This window comes from Schistocerca serialis, chromosome 9 (genome assembly GCF_023864345.2).
Source record: "Schistocerca serialis cubense isolate TAMUIC-IGC-003099 chromosome 9, iqSchSeri2.2, whole genome shotgun sequence".
NCBI classification, from domain to species: Eukaryota; Metazoa; Arthropoda; class Insecta; order Orthoptera; family Acrididae; genus Schistocerca; species Schistocerca serialis.
Window position 1 is genome coordinate 337,274,110 of NC_064646.1, and position 24,294 is coordinate 337,298,403.

Here is a 24,294-nt window from a genome sequence, read left to right on the forward strand (position 1 = left end):
CAATGCAAAGAAGCGTAAAACATAGTGTCAGGAGCATAAATCCTGGACGGCTGACCAGTCGAAACACATCATACGGTCAGACAAGTCAACATTTTCGTTATTTCCGACATCGGGCCGGGTTTACATCTGGAGAATGCCAAAAGAAGCCTAAAATCCTGATTGCTTTATTCCAACGGTTAAGCCTGGAGGTGGAAGTGTAATGATGTGGGCAGTCGTATCATGGTATTCTGCTGGTCCCATCATTACCCTCAAAAGCATTATTACAGCCAACAATTATGTGAACATTTTAGATGATTAGGTGCACCCCATGATTCAAATGTTCTTCCCCAAGAATGATGCCATAGTTCAGGACGATAATGCATCCGTTCGCACAGCAAGGACAGTACAATCATGGTATGAGGAGCGTGCAACTAAACTGCAGCATCTTCCCTGGACAGCACAGTCCCCGGACTTTAACATTATCGAACCCTTTTGGGTGTTATTGGAGCACAGACTCTGGAGCAGATTTCCGCCTCCCTCATCACTACAGGAGTTAGAACAGGTTCTGATCGAAGAGTGGCATAACATTCCACTGGAGACTATTGTTGTTGTTGTGGTCTTCAGTCCTGAGACTGGTTTGATGCAGCTCTCCATGCTACCCTATCCTGTGCAAGCTTCTTCATCTCCTAGTACTTACTGCAACCTACATCCTTCTGAATCTGCTTAGTGTAAACATCTCTTGGTCTCCCTCTACGATTTTTACCCTCCGCACTGCCCTCCAATGCTAAATTTGAGATCCCCTGATGCCTCAGAACATTTCCTACCAACCGGTCCCTTCTCCTTGTCAAGTTATGCCACAAACTCCTCTTCTCCCCAATTCTATTCAATACCTCCTCATTAGATATGTGATCTACCCATCTAATCTTCAGCATTCTTCTGTAGCACCACATTTCGAAAGCTTCTATTCTCTTCTTGGCCAAAATATTTATCAACCATGTTTCACTTCCATACATGGCTACACTCCATACAAATACTTTCAGAAACGACTTCCTGACACTTAAATCTATACTCGATGTTAACAAATTTCTCTTCTTCAGAAACACTTTCCTTACCATTGCCAGTCTACATTTTATATCCTCTCTACTTCGACCATTATCAGTTATTTTGCTCCCCAAATAGCAAAACTCCTTTGCTACTTTAAGTGCCTCAATCTAATTCTCTCAGCATCATCCAAGTTAACTCAACTACATTCCATTATCCTCGTTTTGCTTTTGTTGATGTTCATCTTATATCCTCCTTTCAAGACACTGTCCATTCCATTCAATTGCTCTTCCAAGTCCTTTGATGTCTGTGACAGAATTACAATGTCATCGGCGAACCTCAAAGTTTTTATTTCTTCTCTATGGATTTTAATACCTACTCCGAATTTTTCTTTTGTTTCCTTTAGTGCTTGCTCAATATATAGATTGAATAACATCGGGGAGAGGCTACAACCCTGTTTCACTCCCTTCCCAACCACTGCTTCCCTTTCATGCCCCTTGACTCTCATAACTGCCATCTGGTTTCTGTACAAATTGTAAATAGCCTTTTGCTCCCTGTATTTTACTCCTGCCACCTTTAGATTTGAAAGAGAGTATTCCAGTCAACATTGTCAAAAGCTTTCTCCAAGACTACAAATGCTAGAAACGTAGGTTTGCCTTTCCTTAATCTTTCCTCCAAGATAAGTCATAAGTCAATATTGCTTTATGCGTTCCAACATTTCTATGGAATCCAAACTGATCTTCTCCAAGGTCGGCTTTTACCAGTTTTTCCGTTCGTCTGTAAAGAATTCGCGTTAGTATTTTGCAGCTGTGACTTATTAGACTGATAGTTCGGTAATTTTCACATCTGTCAACACATGCTTTCTTTGGGATTGGAATTACTATATTCTTCTTGAAGTCTGAGGATATTTCGCCTGTCTCATACATCTTGCTCGCCAGATGGTAGAGTTTTGTCAGGACTGGCTCTCCCAAGGCCGTCAGTAGTTCTAATGGAATGTTGTCTACTCCTGGGGCCTTGTTTCGACTCAGGTCTTTCAGTGCTCTGTCAAACTCTTCACGCAGTTTAGTATCTCCCATTTCATCTTCATCTACATCCTCTTCCATTTCCATGATATTGTCCTCAAGTACATCGCCCTTGTATAGACCCCTACATACTCCTTCCACCTTTCTGCTTTCCCTTCTTTGCTTAGAACTGGGTTTCCATCTGAGCTCATGATACTCATACAAGTGGCTCTCTTTTCTCCAAAGGTCTCTTTAATTTTCCTGTAGGCAGTATCTATCTTGCCCCTAGTGAGATAAGCCTCTACATCCTTACATTTGTGCTCTAACAATCCCTGCTTATCCATTTTGCACTGCCTGTCAATCTCATTTTTGAGACATTTGTATTCCTTTTTGCCTGTTTTTTTTATATTTTCTCCTTTCATCAATTAAATTCAATATTTCTTCTGTTACCCAAGGATTTCTCCTTGCCCTCGTCTTTTTACCTACTTGATCCTCTGCTGCCTTCACTACTTCATCCCTCAAAGCTACCCATTCTTCTTCTACTGTATTTCTTTCCCCCATTCCTGTCAATTGTTCCCTACAATCATTATATACCAGCATTCCAAGAAGAATCACACCTGTATTAAGGGCAAATAGGGGTCCAACCCATTATTCGTAAACCATTCCCAAGTAAATACATTATTTTGCCTATCACCTGTATGTGCCTTGATTCAAGAATGTGCCCTTCACAGCACACTCATTTTGGTTAACGTCTCATAGTCGGGGTTCACAACAGTTTGCTTCGGTGCACGTCAGACTTTAAACTCCTGTGACACGTATACATGTGCTGAAGAAAATTTTTTTGCAGTATCACTTGAAACTGGCCAAGAGGCTGAAATTGCAACCGTGAAACAAATGATCACAATCTACAGTGAATATGATGTTCTTTGAGGAAATTAAGTTTGGTGTTCATGATTGTTTTGTTCTTGGTAACTTGTCATTATTATGTGCCTTGAAATGATTATGCATGTTGTAATTTCAGACTCATCATCAAGTCAGCTGTTACTCTACCCCTGTCACATGTCCACAACAGTAAAGTGTAGTCTTAACTCCAACCTATGCATCAGTTCTTATATCTACAGCTCATCAGGGAGAGAATATATTTCTGCCTACAACAAAACATAACTATTTTTTCCTCTACAATTCAACAAAAAATAAGTCCTTTCACTCACCTGGCAAATGTTCAAGAACTCAAATATTTCCATTTCAAATCCAAAGGATGCATCAACTAACAGAAGGACTAAGTCAGCAACTTTGGCTACGTCTATCATACTGTTTATGTCATTATTACACTCAATCAAAGTCAGTCTTCTTCTTTTACCTATTGAAAAAAAAAGTGTAAATTAATTAGTCTCTCAAATCAATCAGACACAACCTTACCAGACACATATAAATGCTATTACTTTCTAGTGCATGGGAATTTTTACAGTTCCACCAGAACACAATGAAAAGTCAATTACTCAGTTATAAACAGAAATGTAACGATATGAGTGTTCCCAGTTCAAAATTAGGTATATGAATCCAGATGCATAAATGTAACAACTATAAGTTATTAATTTACATTTATCAGTGTCACGTAACTAAATAAAGATGGATCAGATAAAACACTAAAACATCACCTAAAAGCATAGGCTAGTCAGTATTACTACAATGATACCATGATAACATACTAGTAGTACAAGAGAAACATGTACATTATGAACAGTCAATATATTGGTTAAGTTAGTCACTTTTCTATGAACTGCATGGGAAGAGGGTGAAGAGAGGAATGTAGAAGTTGACACGATACTGCACAAAAATGGGTTGCTCAAAATATAAGGTCAAGAGAGACATAATGAATGAAGATGATACAATTTCTGAGCAGGCAACAATATGGCAGGAATGCAGTCGATGAGCCAGGAATAAGAAATAAGAAGATGACAACTGAAACAGAAACAACAGAAGATGTGATCAAGTGGACATATAATGAAGATGGAGAGAAATAACGAGAAAAACAATAAAGTTACTCAACTTAGTAAGCAGGACTGGTGGAGTCCATATTCATCAATTTCTTCAACTACCACAACAAAAATGTGTGTACTTGTTTAAAAATTTAGTGCACTAACATCCCATAAATTACCCACTCACCACCTTGTTTTTGTCCCGCTTGTTATTTCACACACACCTGTTGCTTTGCTGGTTTTTACTTTTCACTAATTTTCCTTCTCACTGTCTCTCAACTTTTTGTCACTAATCTTGTTAGCAAACTGAAGGTTTGATTTTAAAACATATTATACTTTGACTTGGCATATAATCACCAGGTAACAATAAAAATTAATGTATCACACACAATGTGGACAACCTAGTTTATTATGAGGTTCATTCAAATGAAACCTGGTCAGTGCACCTATCTTTGCGTTACGCATAAGGTGGCACCACGTAACAGCTCGTATGGTAGAGAGACTGACGCATGTGCAGCGTTTGATGTAGCACGCTGAAGAGAAGGTGGTCACACAAGTTATCGTCCACTACCAAACGGGCAGGCCAGTAAGCAGGAATAACAAGGAGTGGTTTGATTTTTGGTGGCAGTGGGAATTGGAGGCCGTGAAATGTATTGACGGATGAAAGCTGTGTACGATGAGTACGGTGTGGTTATTAAAGTGCTGTGAAATAGCGCAAATGATTCCTTGAGGGGTGCGAGTCACTCGACGACGATGCTTGTCCTGGACAGGCTCATCGTGTCATCACACTGGAAATGCTTGTGGAAGTGAATGCTTTAGTCTTGGACAACCGCAGAAAACCATGGATGAGATCCACTAGTTATGGGTATTAGCGTGGGCACTGCCCACACTATAATGCACCAAAATCTGTGCGCAGTGGGTTCCCCACCAACTGACTGCCAAACAGCGCAATACTCTAATGGCGCTGTCTTTGAGACATCTGCAATGTTATCAGGAGGAGGAATATGGCTTTCTCTGGGGTGTCGTCACAGGTGACAAAACATGGTGTCACCATTTTGAACCGGAAAGCAAGCGTCAGAGTAAGCAATGGAAACATGCAACTTCACCACCTCCAAAAAAATCAAAGGCCACGCACACCAGTTCTGTTAAGGTCATGATGCCCTTTCTTTCAGCCACAAGGGCCCACTGCTTGTAGAGTTCCTGGAACAGCGAACCACCATTAATGCCCAGCGTTATCACGCCACTTCACAGAACCTTAGAAGAGCCGTCAAGTTGAAATGCCAAGGCATGTTGTCCAATGGCGTTATCCCCCTGCATGATAATGCCCACCCATAAATGGCCAATGCAGTGAAGACAACATTGCAGTAGTCTCGGTGGAAAATGCTGGAGTATCCACCGTACAGTTCCGACCTTTCACTGCGTAACTTTCATGTGTTTGGACCTTTAAAACAAGCTATTCGCAGACATTGATTCGCAATGGATGACAAAGTGTGTGACTGGGTCCAGGCCTGGATCCAACAGCAGCCTACTAGCTTCTTCAAAGATGGAATCAACTGGCTAGTGTTGCAATGGGATAAATGTACCAACAGTTTTGGGGACTATTTTTGAGTATATGTAAAGTGTACAACTACATTTTTTAGTTAATAAAATTGTCACCATTACTTTACACTAGTGACTGAGTTTCATTTGAATGCCCCTTATAAATGCAATTATAGTCACAATACGTTTGTAGCAAATGTGTAAAACGTACAGTTCTGATAAAAATAAAAGAAAGAGAGCTACAAACCTGAAACTATTGTCACTGGTCCCTTGATAACAGTCATTGGCTGCTTGGTAAAATGCTTGATAAGACAATGCATAAGTGTGGTCTTCCCAACTTTACGTGGCCCCACTATTGCCACAACTACTGGTGGAGGTTCCAATGGTGCTCGATCTACCAGAGGTATATGTTGTTTCTTTGTCTGGATATCTTGTTTTCTGTAAGAATTCATTTCACATTCATATAAAACAAGCAATAAATGATTAAAAAAATATTTGCTATGGTTTGGAGAAATAGTGGTAACACAGGTGTAATTCTGAAAAACTGTGAACACATTCAGGTGTTAGACACTAACATTAACTTAGAAATGTGTGAACACATTACAAGTGCTCAACTGAAAATATAAGAAAGTGAGATCTCAAAATAATTGAAGTTGAATCCATAATCTTGCATGGCTTCCCTATCTCAACCAATCCAGATGTTCTTGGATCCCCTTTTGCAGAGCCAGTATAATATGTTCTGATGTAATATGAGGGCGTGCTGAAAAGTAATGCCTCCAAATTTTTATGTGAAAACTCAGACAGCTTTTTAAACAATATAAACTTTATTAACTTTCTACATCTTTATTCTTTGTGACTAGAAATTTACATCTCAACATAGTCATTCTGATGACGAACACATTTCTCCCAATTAGAGGTCAGTTTGTTGATACCATCACTGTAAAAAGTTTGACTTTGTTGACAGAGCTACAACCTCAATTCTTCTCACACCACTTCATCACTATTAAAAGGAAGTCCTTGAAGGTGTTCTTTAAGTGTTGGAAACATATGAAAATTGGATGGAGCCAAGTTGGGGCTGCATGGACAATGATCAATGACAATGAAATCAAGGCACTGGGTTGTTGCAGATGTTGCAGCACTGTGTGGTCTGGCATTGTCATGCTGAAGGAGAGGGTGCTCTATCTTGGATGAACTTTTCAAATTCCTGCTTTCAGTTCCCCACACAAAGTTACATTATGCATAGTTATGTTACATAGTGTTATGTTACACACTACAATTTGGAGCCCTCTAGTGGCAGAGAATTGCTACTTTCATCCCTGAAGTGGGGAAGTCAACCAAGTAATATGCATGACCTGTAATACCTCAACCAATAGTTCTACTAATTTTTACACATAGATAATGGAGTAAAGCTTTAGAAATGTTTTTACTACAAACTGATATGTATCAGACAGTAGGCATAGTGTTGTGTTGAAAAAGCGAAATTCAAGAGTTATATGACAAAATTTAATAAATGAGGGAGGATTGAAAAGTGATACTGTATTAGTGTGGTTAGAAATCTGGGAACTGGCACATCTGTTATTGGCATATCATACTCATCAGACAGTGTGGTAGAGTAACTCTTATTCTCTTGGATATACTGCCCCCCCCCCTTTTTTTTTTAAATCATTGGTAGCTTGTCTAGTATCTCCTGAGGCTTTGTTCACTTGAGGCAGTGGTGTGGTAAAACATCAGACTTATAATTGGGAAAATGACAATTCATGTCCTCACCCAGCCACCCAGATTACTCATTACGTTTTCTTCAATTTTGCTAAAGCAGTTAAGAGTGAGTGATATATCTAACCCTGGGGATGTACAAAGAAGAAATACGTTACTTGACTCAGCATGGAACCTACACACATTTTATTTATGAATTGACACATTATTCAAAGTAAGTCCTTACGTTACGCACCACTTACATTTTGAGCTCTCCCCTACTGGAGTTGGTTGAATATTTTTGTGACTCAACAAGCCTCTGCTGGATAATGAAACTCTCCTTCAAGTATTCTGAATCTCTTCTATTCAAAATGGTATAGGCCAAGACTACACACAATAACTGAGTGGATGAAAATTTTATAAGCAACTTGCTTCATAGATGAAACAGATTTCCTTAGGACCCTTTCATGAACTTCAGTCTGAAATCTGCCTTCCCCGCAGTTTGATTCATTAAACATTTGACATTTGCAGCAACTGAGTCTACTGACTTCTTTTTTTACACACACACACACACACACACACACACACACACACACACACACAAACACACACAGGGGAGCATACAAAACTACTGGGCAAGCCGCTACCAGAATGATTTGAGAGAGGGTGGAGGGGCAGTGTTCCTACAAACTGGACCGTATCTAACAATCTGACAATTCATTATCAATAATTATTATTCAATAAAAGCAACAACTTACCTTCTGAACCTTCTTTCTGCACGCACAGCAGAGTTGAAGGTGAATGCCTTAGGATTCTTCTGTTTATCAGTAAGTTCCTGAACATGTTTATTTTTTGCTTTCTTCTTATCTGCTTTTCGACCTAAAATAGGAACAGTGTCATTAAGTAGCCCACAAATCATGTCTCTCTAAGAGTAAGCGTTTAAATCTCTGAATATTTTATTCATTAAGCAATAGTTCTGAACAATGATAAATACATGTTAATAAGATAATGGATTTGTTTTTGGATGCTGATGCCATTATCAGCATCTTTGCTAAAGTAAAGAAAGACAAATCCGAAAAGATTCAAAATGTGAAGGCTGGTCGAAGAGTAATGCACGGTTCACTTTAGTACAGTAATAAGCATAAGGAAAAGGAAATTTTATTGGTAGAAGCCTTAATTTCTATTGTTGTTGTTGTTGTTGTTGTTGTGGTCTTCAGTCCTGAGACTGGTTTGATGCAGCTCTCCATGCTACCCTATCCTGTGCAAGCTTCTTCATCTCCCAGTACTTACTGCAACCTACATCCTTCTGAATCTGCTTAGTGTAAACATCTCTTGGTCTCCCTCTACGACTTTTACCCTCCACACTGCCCTCCAATCCTAAATTTGAGATCCCCTATGCCTCAGAACATTTCCTACCAACCGGTCCCTTCTCCTTGTCAAGTTATGCCACAAACTCCTCTTCTCCTCAATTCTATTCAATACCTCCTCATTAGTTATGTGATCTACCCATCTAATCTTCAGCATTCTTCTATAGCACCACATTTTGAAAGCTTCTATTCTCTTCTTGTCCAAACTATTTATCGATCATGTTTCACTTCCATACATGGCTACACTCCATACAAATACTTTCAGAAATGACTTTCTGACACTTAAATCTATACTCGATGTTAACAAATTTCTCTTCTTCAGAAACACTTTCCTTACCATTGCCAGTCTACATTTTATATCCTCTCTACTTCGACCATTATCAGTTATTTTGCTCCCCAAATAGCAAAACTCCTTTGCTACTTTAAGTGTCTCAATCTAATTCCCTCAGCATCACCCAAGTTAACTCAACTACATTCCATTATCCTCGTTTTGACACTGTCCATTCCGTTCAATTGCTCTTCCAAGTCCTTTGATGTCTGTGACAGAATTACAATGTCATCGGCGAACCTCAAAGTTTTTATTTCTTCTCTATGGATTTTAATACCTACTCCGAATTTTTCTTTTGTTTCCTTTACTGCTTGCTCAATAAATAGATTGAATAACATCGGGGAGAGGCTACAACCCTGTCTCACTCCCTTCCCAACCACTGCTTCCCTTTCATGCCCCTTGACTCTCATAACTGCCATCTGGTTTCTGTACAAATTGTAAATAGCCTTTCGCTCCCTGTATTTTACTCCTGTCACCTTTAGAATTTGAAAGAGAGTATTCCAGTCAACATTGTCAAAAGCTTTCTCCAAGTCTACAAATGCTAGAAACGTAGGTTTGCCTTTCCTTAATCTTTCCTCTAAGATAAGTCACAAGGTCAATATTGCCTTACGCGTTCCAACAATTCTATGGAATCCAAACTGATCTTCTCCAAGGTCGGCTTCTACCAGTTTTTCCATTTGTCTGTAAAGAATTCGCGTTAGTATTTTGCAGCTGTGACTTATTAGACTGATAGTTCGGTAATTTTCACATCTGTTAATACCTGCTTTCTTTGGGATTGGAATTATTATGTTCTTCTTAAAGTCTGAAGATATTTCGCCTGTCTCATACATTTTGCTCACCAGATGGTAGAGTTTTGTCAGGACTGGCTCTCCCAAGGCCATCAGTAGTTCTAATGGAATGTTGTCTACTCCTGGGGCCTTGTTTCGACTCAGGTCTTTCAGTGCTCTGTCAAACTCTTCATGCAGTATAGTATCTCCCATTTCATCTTCATCTACATCCTCTTCCATTTCCATGATATTGTCCTCAAGTATCTCGTCCTTGTATAGACCCTCTATATACTCCTTCCATCTTTCTGCTTTCCCTTCTTTACTCAGAACTGGGTTTCCATCTCAGCTCTTGATATTTATACAAGTGGCTCTCTTTTCTTCAAAGGTCTCTTTAATTTTCTGTAGGCAGTATCTATCTTACCCATAGTGAGATAAGCCTCTACATCCTTACATTTGTCCGCTAGCCATCCCTGCTTAGCCATTTTGCACTTCCTGTCAATCTTATTTTTGAGACATTTGTATTCCTTTTTGCCTGCTTCATTTACTGCATTTTTATATTTTCTCCTTTCATCAATTAAATTCAATTCTTCTTCTGTTACCCAAGGATTTCTACTAGCCCTTGTCTTTTTACCTACTTGATCCTCTGCTACCTTCACAACTTCATCCCTCAAAGCTACCCATTCTTCTTCTACTGTATTTCTTTCCCCCATTCTTATCAATTGTTCCCTTATGCTCTCCCTGAAACTCTGTACAACGTCTGGTTTAGTCAGTTTATCCAAGTCCGATCTCCTTAAATTCCCACCTTTTTGCAGCTTCTTCAGTTTTAATCTACAGTTCATAACCAATTGATTGTGGTCAGAATCCACATCTGCCCCTGGAAATGTCTTGCAATTTAAAACCTGTTTCCTAAATCTCTGTCTTACCATTATATAATCTATCTGAAACCCGTCAGTATCCCCAGGCTTCTTCCATGTATACAGTTTTTTTTTTTATGATTATTGAACCAAGTGTTAGCTATGAAAGTTATGCTCTGTGCAAAATTCTACCAGACAGCTTCCTCTTCCATTTCTTACCCCCAATCCATATTCACCTACTACGTTTCCTTCTCTTCCTTTTCCTAATATCGAATTCCAGTCACCCATGACTATTAAATTTTCGTCTCCCTTCACTATCTGAATAATTTCTTTTATCTCATCATACATTTCTTCAATTTCTTCATTATCTGCAGAGCTAGTTGGCATATAAACTTGTACTACTGTAGTAGGCGTGGGCTTCGTGTCTATCTTGGCCATATTAAGGCGTTCACTATGCTGTTTGTAGTAGCTTACCCGCACTCCTATTTTTTTTATTCATTATTAAACCTACTCCTGCATTACCCCTATTTGATTTGGTGTTTATAACCCTGTATTCACCTGACCAGAAGTCTTGTTCCTCCTGCCACCGAACTTCGCTAATTCCCACTATATCTAACTTAAACCTATCCATTTCCCTTTTTAAATTTTCTAACCTACCTGCCCGATTAACGGATCTGACATTCCACGCTCCGATCTGTAGAACGCCAGTTCTCTTTCTCCTGGTAATGACGTTCTCTTGAGTAGTCCCCGACTGGAGATCCGAATGGGGGACTATTTTACCTCCGGAATATTTTACCCAAGAGGACGCTATCATCATTTAACCATACAGTAAAGCTGCATGCCCTCGGGGAGAAATTACGGCTGTAGTTTCCCTTTGCTTTCAGCTGTTCACAGTACCAGCACAGCAAGACCATTTTGGTTAGTGTTACAAGGCCGGATCAGTCAATTATCCAGACTGTTGCCCCTGCAACTACTGAAAAGGCTGCTACCCCTCTTCAGGAACCACACGTTTGTCTGGCCTCTCACCAGATACCCCTCCGTTGTGGTTGCATCTATGGTACGGCTATCTGTATCGCTGAGGCAAGCAAGCCTCCATGGCAAGGTCTATGGTTCATGGGGGGAGATGGGGGGAGGGGGGGGGGGGGGAGAATTTCTATTACCAGCCTTAAAAATATTTTTTTCCTCCCTTTCTTCGGCTTCAGAGGTATCAGCATAGAGATTACAGTATCCAGTGACATGCACATTCAGATAAATCAACAGTCACAACTGATGAAAATGGGTCAGATCACAGAGTACTCAGGTGTGGTAAAAGGATCCGTGTTCATGATAACTGAATAATTAGGACACAGAAAACGGTGTGCTTAATGGTTTCTGACTCATGGCAAGAAGGTAATGCAAATCAGAAGAAAAACAAATTTGGTAATCTTATACAGAGCTTTTGGGGTTTGGGGAAACACTTTAATGAAGTCATCTGTACTAGAATCTGGCAGTTTCATTTTCATCCTGAGAAAAAGGCAGTCAACACCACTGGGGCAATGAAGATCACCACATCAAAAGAAGCAACCTACCACATGAAATGATAAATTGATGGCAATACTCTTTCAAGATCACAATGGTTGGATTCCATACATTTTCTTGAACATGAAATTACATGATGTTCATCATGGCAAGTATTTATCTTAAGGAAGTGGAATTTCAATTACTACCAATAGAAACATTTTACTAACATCATACTACTACAACAATCTTATTATTTTTTTTTTTAAATGATATGTTCACTTTCAGTAAGAAAACAGCTACAGCTAAAAGTGAAGAAGACGTCATCTACTTTAAGTAATCCTACCTTCAGAAATACATGATCCTTCAGCAAGAAAGGAAAGTGCAGGTCATTAAGGCCAAAGGTGGGACTAAGGTGGGTGGGAAAACTTAAGATTACTATTACTTACTTTGCTTCTATCGACAGTACTTCCAAACTGTCTCCTGGAGATCAACACTTGGCAGAGATTCTCCTTCTTTGCAATTTTAATAAAGAGTCCAAAGTTAAACACAAGAAACAGAAGTAAACACAAATGACAGTTCAGGCCAGAATTCAAACCTTGTGTTTTCTTTAATAACAATGAGATTTAAAATGAGAGGTCTGTAATCAACGCTAGATGTTCTAATTTTCATTACTGCACTCCTTTTTTCTTCATAAATTCATCAATAGCAGGTTTTAAATCGAAAACTCATTCCAGACAGGCCCCTTTAGTTAACAAACTCTGCAGTAATATATAAAGCCTCCACACTCTTTGTTCAATTCCACTGAAAACTGTTGCAACTGACAGTGGAATAGTGCATGTGACTTCAGAAATTTTACTATTCTTATCACCAATTCCTTCTGTGCTCCATGCCTGCAAGTTTAGCTCAAAGAGCTTCTTCATGTATAGAACAATGAATTCTGTGTCTATTATCATTGTAATTTTTTGCTCTTTCATTGTCAACTATATCTCAAAATTCTTTCTAAGTGGCAGTGTAACACTGTTCCACAGAGAATTGGCAGTACCCGTTGATTACACTACTGCTTAACAGATATTTGAGAATTCTCGCTGCTGTCTTCTGTCACTCATTTTTAAAGGTTCGTGACAGTTGATAGCTAGAATGCCTCTTTTTGCACAAACACCAACTGGACCTACAAACATCTTCATACCATGAACTGAAGAGAGGCATGCCGAATGAAAAACGCTGCACCACAATATTAAAAGAAATGTCATGCCATGCCAGGTAGTTCGGAGAAGGACTGATCGAAGCCAAGGCAGGACAAGCCTCAGCCCACACATGGGGCTCATGTGCAGTTTGGCATTCCATGGCCAGCCCTGACGAACATCATTCCATGCTGCTTTAAATGTAGTGACTCGCAAGTGGTGGCATTTCAGTCTCTTGACAACCCCCGACTAGACGTTATCTGGAGAATATGCTGGCCAGGGTAACATTCACACAACCTCTGAATCGAGACATGTCGGAACAGCACAGGTAACCTGCAGTGTTATCTTCCTGAAAGATAACGTCACTAGACCTCAATGATAGGGCATAACTGTCCTTATCATGTGTCAGATACTTAAAATGACTGCTGTTCAAATTACTGGCTATGCAAACCAGAGATCATCATTTTTTCTATCCTGTGGAACCGCATACTATCACGACAAGTGCTGGATCCATTAATGACGACAAATGCAATGTGGCAATGTTCATTCTCCTCTGAGCCTCCACAGATGGAGGCAGCAAGTATGGCCCTTCTGCACCCATTAATTCCATATTTGGGTACAGCTGTGGGATTGTCAGCGACACTGAATGATAAATGATAGTCTCGACACGCTACAAGCCTGTTGCTTTAGAATTCCAACTCCTGCCAGTAGATGGTTCTCGTTATTTCACAAGATGTAACATTATCTTATCACAAACAAACATCACTGAAATAGAGTTCCCAAATGAGAAATTGCTGCATAATCTTCCCTTACATATGGAATGAAAATGTCATTACCCCTCTCTACTTTATGTAGTTGCGCAGAAATGCTAATCATTTGCATATCCTGGCATGTAATACACTTCCTGTCAGTTTGGCATTTGTTGAATTTCACCTTGCAATTTTAATGGCCAGCAATGTAGTTAGCACTGTCAGAAGCATTCAACACACGGTGGTGCTGAAAGCTGATCAGTCAACATAACAGACAAATGACCGTCAGTGGTGCAGCTCACCACCCACAAAAGCATTCAACAAGAGCACTGCCTCACAGTGGGTAAGTACAGGGGAAGGAATCTACTGTGACCAGTACGAATATGAACCAAGTGTCTTAGTTTCTCTGCCACTATGCTCAGTGACAGTTGACATGACAGGACCTGGACAATAGTTTATCGAACTTTGAAAGAATTCTATTAATGACACTAGAAAATATATTATTTTTACAACAGTGATTGTGTGTATTCTGTTTGTTCTGATGGATGATTTGTCTGAAAGCTTAGCAACATTTTCAGTCTTGTCTCTGTGCCTGTCAACATCTCAATGCCTCAGTTAATCACTGAGGTGTTACCTTCATTTCTTCCACTTTTTAGCTTCCATGAAGGACTTTCCCTTAACATTTTTAACAAATGACAACTGAAATGTCAATACTTCTACAAAATATGGGTGGGATTGGTTCCACATGCCCCACTGGTACACCTGCACATACTTCCGTCTGGCATTTCTTAGAGTGGTTCATTTAGTGCCTAATCGATCAGTGTAGAAACTTGGTTAGTGACACCTCTGCCTGTGGCTGTCCGGAACCTTCACAAATCCCAGGTGATCAGATACTGTAGTGTCAAAGAAAACCTCCAGGATGAAAGAAAACCTCCAGGATATATGGTCATAGATGTGCTGTTAATGATGATCAACCATTTTCACACTATCAGACAACAGTTCTTCTTATACAATGCTCTGTTTATTGATTGGAATCAGGTCTTCTATGGTTTTATGCTGGATCTTCCCTCTGCTAAGTCTAAAATCTGTGCTTTAAGTATAAAAGCCAGCTTAGGAATTTCCCCTTGAGTGAGAACTTGAGTTTAAGATTGTGTACCGATTCAAAGTTCTAGATTCGCATATTTTAGTGTTCACATCATTCCTGCATAATCTTTCACTGATTGTATCAATACCCATTTGTATTGTGATATATTGTGAAATTTCAAGTCTTTGTGAGTGCCGCGATGAACTTGTACTGTTAACATCAACTGTAGGCTTAAAGTAAATTGTGCTCTTTTAAATTTCTGAGAACTTTCAAAACCACTATTCTCTAATTTCATTGTACAATTACATGAGAAACAGGTTAGTTTGAGAATTTTTGGACACTTACAAAACAATATTTTCATAAGTTAGTAGTATGAGTGTTTTGGATATATACTTTATTTCATAGCATATCACCTATCTACAAGAAGGGTAGCAGAAGTGATCCACAAAACTATCCTTGATATCGATCTGTCATAGAATTTTAGAACATATTAGCTCAAACATAATGAAGTATCTTGAACAGATTGGCCTCCTCAGTGCCAACCAGCACAGATTTTGAAAACATCGATCATGTGAAACCCAACTCATACTTTTCTGAAATGATAATTAAATCGACACCCTAAGTGCAAACAGGCCTGTTTGCAGTTAAGATGTCGATTAAATTATCATTTCATTCTAGAGAAGCTGCACCGTCATCAATGGTATCTGTTCTTTCAGGAACAGATACTACCTTCATATATAATCACACTTTTCTCACATGGCATTCTGAAAGCTGTGGATCAAGGCAACCAGGTAAATGCAGTGTTCCTTAATTTCCGGAACACATTTGACTTAATACCACACATACGCTTATTGTCAAAAGTACGATCATATGGGATATCGAGTGAAATTTGTGACTGGATCGAGGACTTTCTGGTAAGGAGGACACAGCATGTTATCTTGGATGGAGAGTCATCATCAGATGTAGAAGTAACTTCAGGTGTACCCCAGGGGAGTGTTATGGGACCCTTGCTGGCCATGCTGTATATTAATGACCTTGCAGACAATATTAATAGTAAAATCAGGCTTTTTGCAGATGATGCAGTTACCTACAATGAAGTACTATCTGAGTGAAGCTGCATAAATATTCAGACATATCATGATGAGATTTCAACATGGTGCAGAGATTGGCAACTCACTCTAAATGTTCAGAAATGTAAAATTTTGCACTTTACAAAACAAAAAAATTTAGTATTCTAAGACAATAATATCAATGAGTCACTGCTGGAATCAGTCAACTTATACAAATACCTAGGTGTAACACTTTGTAGGAATATGAAATGAAATGATCACATAGATCTCAGTCTTCAAAAGAGATTGCTTACAAATCACCCATGTGACCAGTTCTCGAATATTGCTCAAGTATGTCGGATCTACACAACATAGGACTGACAGAGATATTCAGTGTATACAGAGAAGGGCAGCATGAATGGTCACAGGTCTGTTTAATCCATGGGAGAGTGTCACAGAGATATTGAAGGATCTGAACTGGCAGGCTCTTGAAAACAGATGTTAACTATCCCAAGAAAATCTATTAACAAAGTTTCAAGAACCACCTTTAAATCATCACTCTGTGGATATACAGGGTGATTACAATTAAAGTTAAACTTTCAAGATTCTGTACAAATAACACCACTGGTCAGAATGACGTCAAATTGCATTGGAATATCAGAGAAGGGAGAAAAACGTTTGGCAGAAGAACAAAAAATAATGTTGGGTTGGGTTGTGGGATTAAAGGGACCAGACTGCGATGGTCATCGGTCCCTTTTTCCAAAAAATTAAAACCGCCCAAAGAGAATAAAAAACGAACAGCAGGAAAGACGTCAGACGACACAGGACGAGAAAGACTCCGACAGAGATCAGACAAAACAAATTAAAACACACAGAGTGTGACGGTGTTTGGCCGACCATAGAGAAAAAAAGAGGAAAAGCCAACCACCAAGAAAACATTAAAAACTCAGTTTAAAACCGGAGGCTAAAAGCTAGAATCAACACTAAAAAACAAACACTCAGATTAAACTATAAAAACCCCCTGCCTGAATAAAACGCAAAACTAAGTCCACCATGGCAGAGTCATCTAGTAAAAGGGCAGGGAGCGTATCAGGCAGCGCAAATGTCTGCCTGAGCACAGTTAAAAGCGGACAAGTTAATAAAATGTGCACCACCGTCAAAACTGCCCCACAGCGACAGAGAGGCAGGTCCTCACGACGCAATAAATAACTGTGAGACAGTTGGGTGTGGCCAATGCGGAGCCGACAAAGAACAACCGAATCTCTGCGAGTGGCTCGCATGGATGACTGCCACACACGCGTCGTCGCCTTGAGAGAACGGAGTTTGTTTGGCGTGGGCAGATTGCGCCATTCAGTGTCCCAAAGCGAAAGAACTTCACGGCGGAAGACTGCCCGCAAATCAGTCTCCGGGAGGTCAATGTCCAGGGTGGGTTCAAAGGTGGCCTGTTTGGCCAGGCGGTCAACACGTTCATTGCCCGGGATACCGACGTGACTGGGGGTCCACACAAAGACCACAGAGCGGCCGCAATGCGCAAGAGTATGCAGGGACTCATGGATAGCCATCACCAGACGAGAACGAGGAAAACACTGGTCGAGAGCTCATAAACCGCTCAGGGAATCGCTACAGAGAACGAAGGACTCACCTGAGCAGGAGCGGATATACTCTAGAGCACGAAAGATGGCGACCAGCTCAGCAGTGTAAACGCTGCAGCCATACGGCAAGGAACACTGTTCGGAATGGTCCCCTAGAGTTAGCGCATACCCGACACGACCAGCAACCATCGAACCGTCAGTGTAAACAATTCCAGAGCCCTGATGCATGGCCAGGATGGAATAAAAGCGGCGGCGGGAGGCCTCTGGAGGGACTGAGTCCTTCGAGCCCTGTGCCAAGTCGAACCGAAGGCAAGGACGAGGAACACACCACGGGGGTGTACGCAGAGGTGCCCGGAAAGGACGTGGAACAGGGAAAAACCCAAGCCCGGAGAGAAGCTCCTTGACGCGTACGGCGATCGGACAACCCGACCGGGGCCGACGGTCTGGCAGATGGACGACTGACTGCGGGAACAGGACACGGTAATTTGGATGCCTGGGCAAGCTAAAAACATGGGCAGCATAAGCAGCCAGTAATTGTTGGCGTCGTAACCGCAGTGGAGGGACACCTGCCTCCACTAGTATGCTGTCCACAGGGCTGGTGCGGAAAGCACCAGTGGCAAGGCGTATCCCGCTGTGGAGAATTGGGTCCAGCACCCGCAACGCAGATGGGGATGCTGATCCATAAGCCAGGCTCCCGTAATCCAGAAGGGACTGGATTAACGCCTGGTAGAGCCGCAACAGGGTAGATCGGTCGGCGCCCCAGCGGGTGTGGCTCAAGCATCTCAGAGCGTTTAGATGCCGCCAACACACCTGTTTAAGCTGCCGGATATGAGGCAGCCAAGTCAACCGGGCATCGAATACCACCCCCAGAAACCTGTGTGATTCCACCACTGAAAGAAGTTCGCCGGCAAGATAAAGCCGCGGCTCCGGGTGGACAGTACGTCGCCGGCAGAAATGCATAACGCAGGTCTTGGCTGCCGAAAACTGGAACCCATGAGCTACAGCCCAAGACTGCGCCTTGCGGATAGCGCTCTGTAGCTGACGTTCAACAGCTGCAATGCCAGTAGAGCTGTAGTAAAGGCAGAAGTCGTCAGCATACATGGAAGCGGAGACAGAATTTCCCACGGCCGCAGCGAGCCCGTTAATGGCTATTAAAAACAGGCAGACACTTAAAACAGAACCCTGTGGCACACCGGTCTCCTGGACGTGGGAGGAACTATATGAGGCCGCGACTTGCACGCGGAAGGTACGATACGACAGAAAATTGCGGATAAAGATCGGCAGAAGGCCCCGAAGACCCCATCCATGAGGCGTAGAAAGGATGTGAAGCGCTATTTCGGAAATGCTAGAATTATCAGCCGCCATTTGCCTACAGCCAGGCCATCCCAATCAACTGATCTTAATCCGTGTGACTTCTGGCTGTGGTGTTATCTGACAGATGTTGTGTTCAGTGTTCCGATTGCAAACTTATTTGCACTGAAGGCACGCGTTGCGCAATACATTCTAAATATGACCCAGAAAACACTTCGATCAGTTGCGGAACATGCTGTTTCTCGATTTCAACTTGTTGCTGAAAATGGTGGACAGCACACTGAACATGTTTTGTGACAGTCACACAGAAATTAATAATTTGATTTGATTTTGATTGATGCTTTTTATGTGGTTTTTGGCCTCAGGACAATTAAAAACCAATGCGAGTGATACTTTTTATGCAGTTTTTGGCCTCAGGACAATTAAAAACCGATTTTTTCCATCCATTGTGATATGACCTTGCCGTGGTGGACAGGCTTACGTAACTAACAGAATCACACCTGTACACCCATGCACACTGAGTACATTGAACGTACACCTTAGGCATTGCTGTATGATTCATTTGCCATTTGAAGTCGACTACCATTAAATTATGATGTGTACTGCGCCATCTATTGCTACATTTTGTAACTATTTATTTTTCTTCTGCCATATGTTTTCCTCCTCCTCTGATAATATTTTGTTGCAATTTGATGTCATTCTGATCAGTAGTGTTATTTCTACTGTGGTTTGAAAGTTAAATTGTAATCACCCTGTACAGTAATCCCCTAAGTATTGCTCACATAGGGATCGCGAGGATAAGATTGGAATAATTACTGCACACACAGAAGCATTCAAACAATCATTCTTCCCATGTTCCATGCGTGAATGGAACAGGAAGAAATCATAATAACTGGTACAATGGGACGTACCATCTGTCATGCACCTCACGGTAGTTTGCAGAGCATAGATGTAGATGCAGAAATCAGTATTTGTGGTTCACAGTTCCGCCAAAGACTACATCACCCCTGAATTTCGTTGCATATCAACACAAATAAACTTGCATTTCTGAGAATTTTCATAACCCCCATCATCGACCTTTGCATAATGTACGAGCAATTTGTAGCAAATCAGTGTTTGTAATTTAGTTACTGTAGCAGATTTTCTAACTTTACATATTGTGTTACATCTAGTTTTCCCTTAAAGAGGATTAGGCATATATATTATCTGGATTCATTGTAAACTAACTCTATTTTCAACTTAACATCAACTTTGAATTAACGTCAAAATGTTTCAGGAAATTAGTAACTTTTACCACAGGTTTTTGTGTTACCTTAACATAAATCTCATTTTGTGTATCTGCTTCAATTTTTATAGGGACTTAGCAACTTTTTAGCTCAACAGGTTATCTTTTCATCGGTGGGCTTCATTTATAGTTATTTGTTCACTGCCTTGTAATACACTGCACCAGCCAAAATGTTGCTCCACTTTGAATGCTTGGTTGGTTGGTTTGGGGGGATTAAAGGGACCAGACTGCTACGGTCATCGGTCCCTTTGTCCAAGTACGAAAAAACACCCACAGAGAATAAAAAACGAGTAACAGAATAGACCACAGACGACAATGAACAAGAGAAACTGAGACAAAGACCAGACAAAACGAACTAAAAGCACACAGAGTGTGACGGTGGTTGGCCGACCAGAGAAATAAAAAAGGAAAAGCCAACCACTTGAAACATTAAAAAATCAGTTTAAAACCGGAGGCCAAAGGCCAGAATCAACACAAAACAATAAGATAAAAACAGAAACACTCAGATTAAAGAATAAAAACCCCCTGCCCGAATAAAACGTAAAACTAAGTCAGCCATAGCCGAGTCATCTGTTAAAAGGGCAGGGAGCGAGTCAGGCAGTGCGAACGACTGCCTGAGTGCAGCTAAAAACGGACACTCCAATAAAACGTGAACCACGGATAAAACGGAGCCGCAGCGACATAGAGGCGTGTCCTCACAGCGCAATAAGTGGCCATGCGTAAGCCGAGTGTGCCCAATGCGCAGCCGGCAGAGGACAACAGACTCCTTGCGAGAGACCCGCAAGGAGGAGCGCCACACACCGGTAGCCCCCTTGATGGCCCGAAGTTTGTTGCGTGAAGGCAGGGCGCGCCATTCAGTGTCCCAAAGGTCCAGAATTTTGCGGCGTACGAACGCTCGCAAATCTGTCTCCGGGAGGCCAACGTCCAGAGATGGTGCACCAGTCGCCTCTTTCGCCAGCCGGTCAACATTCTCGTTGCCAGGGATCCCAACATGGCCTGGGGTCCACACGAAGACCGCTGAGCGGCCGCAACGCGCAAGAGTATGCAGGGACTCATGGATAGCCATCACCAGACGGGAACGAGGAAAACACTGGACGAGTGCTCGTAAACTGCTCAGGGAATCGCTACAGATAACGAAGGACTCACCTGAGCAGGAGCGGATATACTCTAGGGCTCGAAAGATGGCGACCAGCTCAGCAGTGTAAACGCTGCAGCCAGCCGGCAAGGAACGTTGTTCGGAATGGTCCCCTAGAGTGAGCGCATAACCGACTCGACCAGCAACCATCGAGCCGTCGGTGTAAACAATGCCAGAGCCCTGATACGTGGCCAGGATGGAATAAAAGCGGCGGCGGAAGGCCTCTGGAGGGACTGAGTCCTTCGAGCCCTGTGCCAAGTCTAGCCGAAGGCAAGGGCGAGGAACGCACCACGGGGGTGTACGCAGAGGTGCCCGGAAAGGAGGTGGAACAGGGACAAGCCCAAGCCCGGAGAGAAGCTCCTTGACGCGTATGGCGATCGGACAACCCGACCGGGGCCGACGTTCCGGCAGATGGACGACTGACTGCGGGAACAGGAGACGATAGTAAGGATGCCCGGGCGAGCTTAGTACATGGGCAGCATAAGCGGCCAGCAAACGTTGGCGTCGGAACCGCAGTGGAGGGACACCTGCCTCCACGAGTAAGCTGTCCACAGGGCTGGTGCGGAAAGCACCAGTGGCAAGGCGTATCCCGCTGTGGAGAATTGGGTCCAGCACCCGCAACGCAGACGGGGATGCTGAGCCATATGCCAGGCACCCATAATCCAGACGGGACTGGATTAACGCCTGGTAGAGTCGTAACAGGGTAGAGCGGTTGGCTCCCCAGCGGGTGTGGCTCAAACATCGCAGTGCATTGAGATGCCGCCAACACGTCTGTTTGAGCTGCCGGATATGAGGCAGCCAAGTCAACCGGGCATCGAAAACCACCCCCAAAAACCTGTGTGATTCCACCACCGAAAGAAGTTCGCCGTTAAGAGAAAGCTGCAGCTCCGGGTGGACAGTACGTCGCCGGCAGAAATGCATAACGCAGGTCTTGGCTGCCGAAAACTGAAACCCATGCGCTACAGCCCAAGACTGCGCCCTACGGATAGCGCCCTGTAGCTGACGTTCAACAGCTGCAATGCCAGTAGAGCTGTAGTAAAGGCAGAAGTCGTCAGCATACAGGGAAGCGGAGACAGAGTTTCCCACGGCCGCAGCAAGACCGCTAATGGCTATTAAAAACAGACAGACACTTAAAACGGAACCCTGTGGCACACCGGTCTCCTGGACGTGGGAGGAACTATACGAGGCCGCGACTTGCACGCGGAAGGTACGACACGACAGAAAATTGCGGATAAAAATCGGCAGAGGACCCCGAAGACCCCATCCATGAAGCGTAGAAAGGATGTGATGACGCCACGTCGTATCGTACGCCTTCCGCATATCGAAAAAGACAGCGACCAGGTGCTGACGGCGGGAAAAGGCAGTACGGATGGCCGACTCCAGGCTCACCAGATTGTCGGCGGCGGAGCGGCCTTTACGGAACCCACCCTGAGATGGAGCCAGAAGGCCCCGAGACTCCAGTACCCAATTCAAGCGCCGGCTCACCATCCGTTCAAGCAACTTGCAAAGAACGTTGGTGAGGCTAATGGGACGGTAGCTGTCCACCTCCAGAGGGTTCTTTCCAGGTTTCAAAACGGGGATGACAATTCCTTCCCGCCATTGCGACGGAAACTCCCCCTCGACCCAAAGACGGTTGTAAAGATCGAGAAGCCGCCGCTGGCAGTCCACTGAAAGGTGTTTCAGCATCTGACAGTGGATGCCATCTGGCCCAGGAGCGGTATCAGGGCAAGCAGCGAGGGCACTGCGAAATTCCCACTGACTAAATGGAGCATTGTAAGATTCTGGGTGGTTGGTGCGAAACGAAAGGCTCCGACGTTCCATCCGCTCTTTAATGGAGCGGAAGGCCTGGGGGTAATTCGCAGAAGCGGAACTCATAGCAAAATGCTCTGCTAAGCGATTGGCAATGACGTCGGAGTCAGTGCAAACGGCTCCATTCAGTGAGAGCGCAGGGACGCTGACAGGTGGCCGATAGCCGTAGACGCGTCGAATCTTGGCCCAGACCTGCGATGGAGTGACATGGAGGCCAATTGTGGACACATACCGCTCCCAGCACTCCTTCTTGCCTTGGCGGATAAGGAGGCGGGCCCGCGCACGCAGCCGTTTGAAGGCGATAAGGTGGTCGATGGAGGGATGTCGCTTGTGACGCTGGAGCGCCCGCCGGCGATCTTTAATCGCTTCAGCGATCTCAGGCGACCACCAAGGCACAGCCTTCCGCCGAGGGGACCCACAGGAATGGGGAATGGCAGATTCGGCGGCAGTAACGATGCCGGTGGTAACCGATTGAACCACCGCATCAATGTCATCGGTAGAGAGAGGCTCAAAAGCGGCAGTGGAGGAGAACAAGTCCCAGTCAGCCTTATTCATAGCCCATCTGCTAGGGCGCCCAGAAGAGTGGCGCTGTGGTAGTGACAAAAAGATCGGAAAGTGGTCACAACCACACAGGTCGTCATTCACACTCCATTGGACAGACGGTAAGAGGCTATGGCTACAGATTGAAAGGTCAATGGCGGAGTAGGTGCCATGCGCCACACTGAAGTGTGTGAAGGCACCATCATTTAACAGCGAGAGATCGAGCTGCGCCAATAAATGCTCGACGGTGGTGCCTCAACCTGTTGCCACTGACCCACCGCACAGAGGGTTATGGGCGTTTAAGTCGCCCAAGAGCAAGAAAGGCGGCGGCAATTGGGCTATCAGCGCAGCCAGGACATGCTGCGCGACAGCACCATCCGGTGGAAGGTAAAGACTGCAGACGGTAACAGCCTGTGGCGTCCACACCTGAACAGCGACAGCCTCTAAAGGTGTTTGGAGAGGGACAGACTCGCTGTGCAGAGTGTGAAGGACATAGAGGCAGACGCCACCCG

At 43.1% G+C, this 24,294-nt stretch overlaps 1 protein-coding gene across 2 annotated transcripts in view; it reads right to left on the bottom strand.

Moving 5' to 3' along the window:
- LOC126418861 (ribosome biogenesis protein BMS1 homolog) overlaps positions 1 to 24,294 on the bottom strand; it is a 109,385-nt gene that overhangs the window by 66,647 nt on the left and 18,444 nt on the right. For both annotated transcript variants that reach the window (XM_050085853.1, XM_050085854.1), the window contains exons 2-4: positions 7,990 to 8,110; positions 5,787 to 5,977; positions 3,233 to 3,381 (exon numbers count right to left, since the gene is read on the bottom strand). In XM_050085853.1, coding sequence (XP_049941810.1) covers positions 3,233 to 3,381; positions 5,787 to 5,977; positions 7,990 to 8,110 — 461 coding nt within the window. The remainder of the gene's footprint in view (positions 1 to 3,232; positions 3,382 to 5,786; positions 5,978 to 7,989; positions 8,111 to 24,294) is intronic.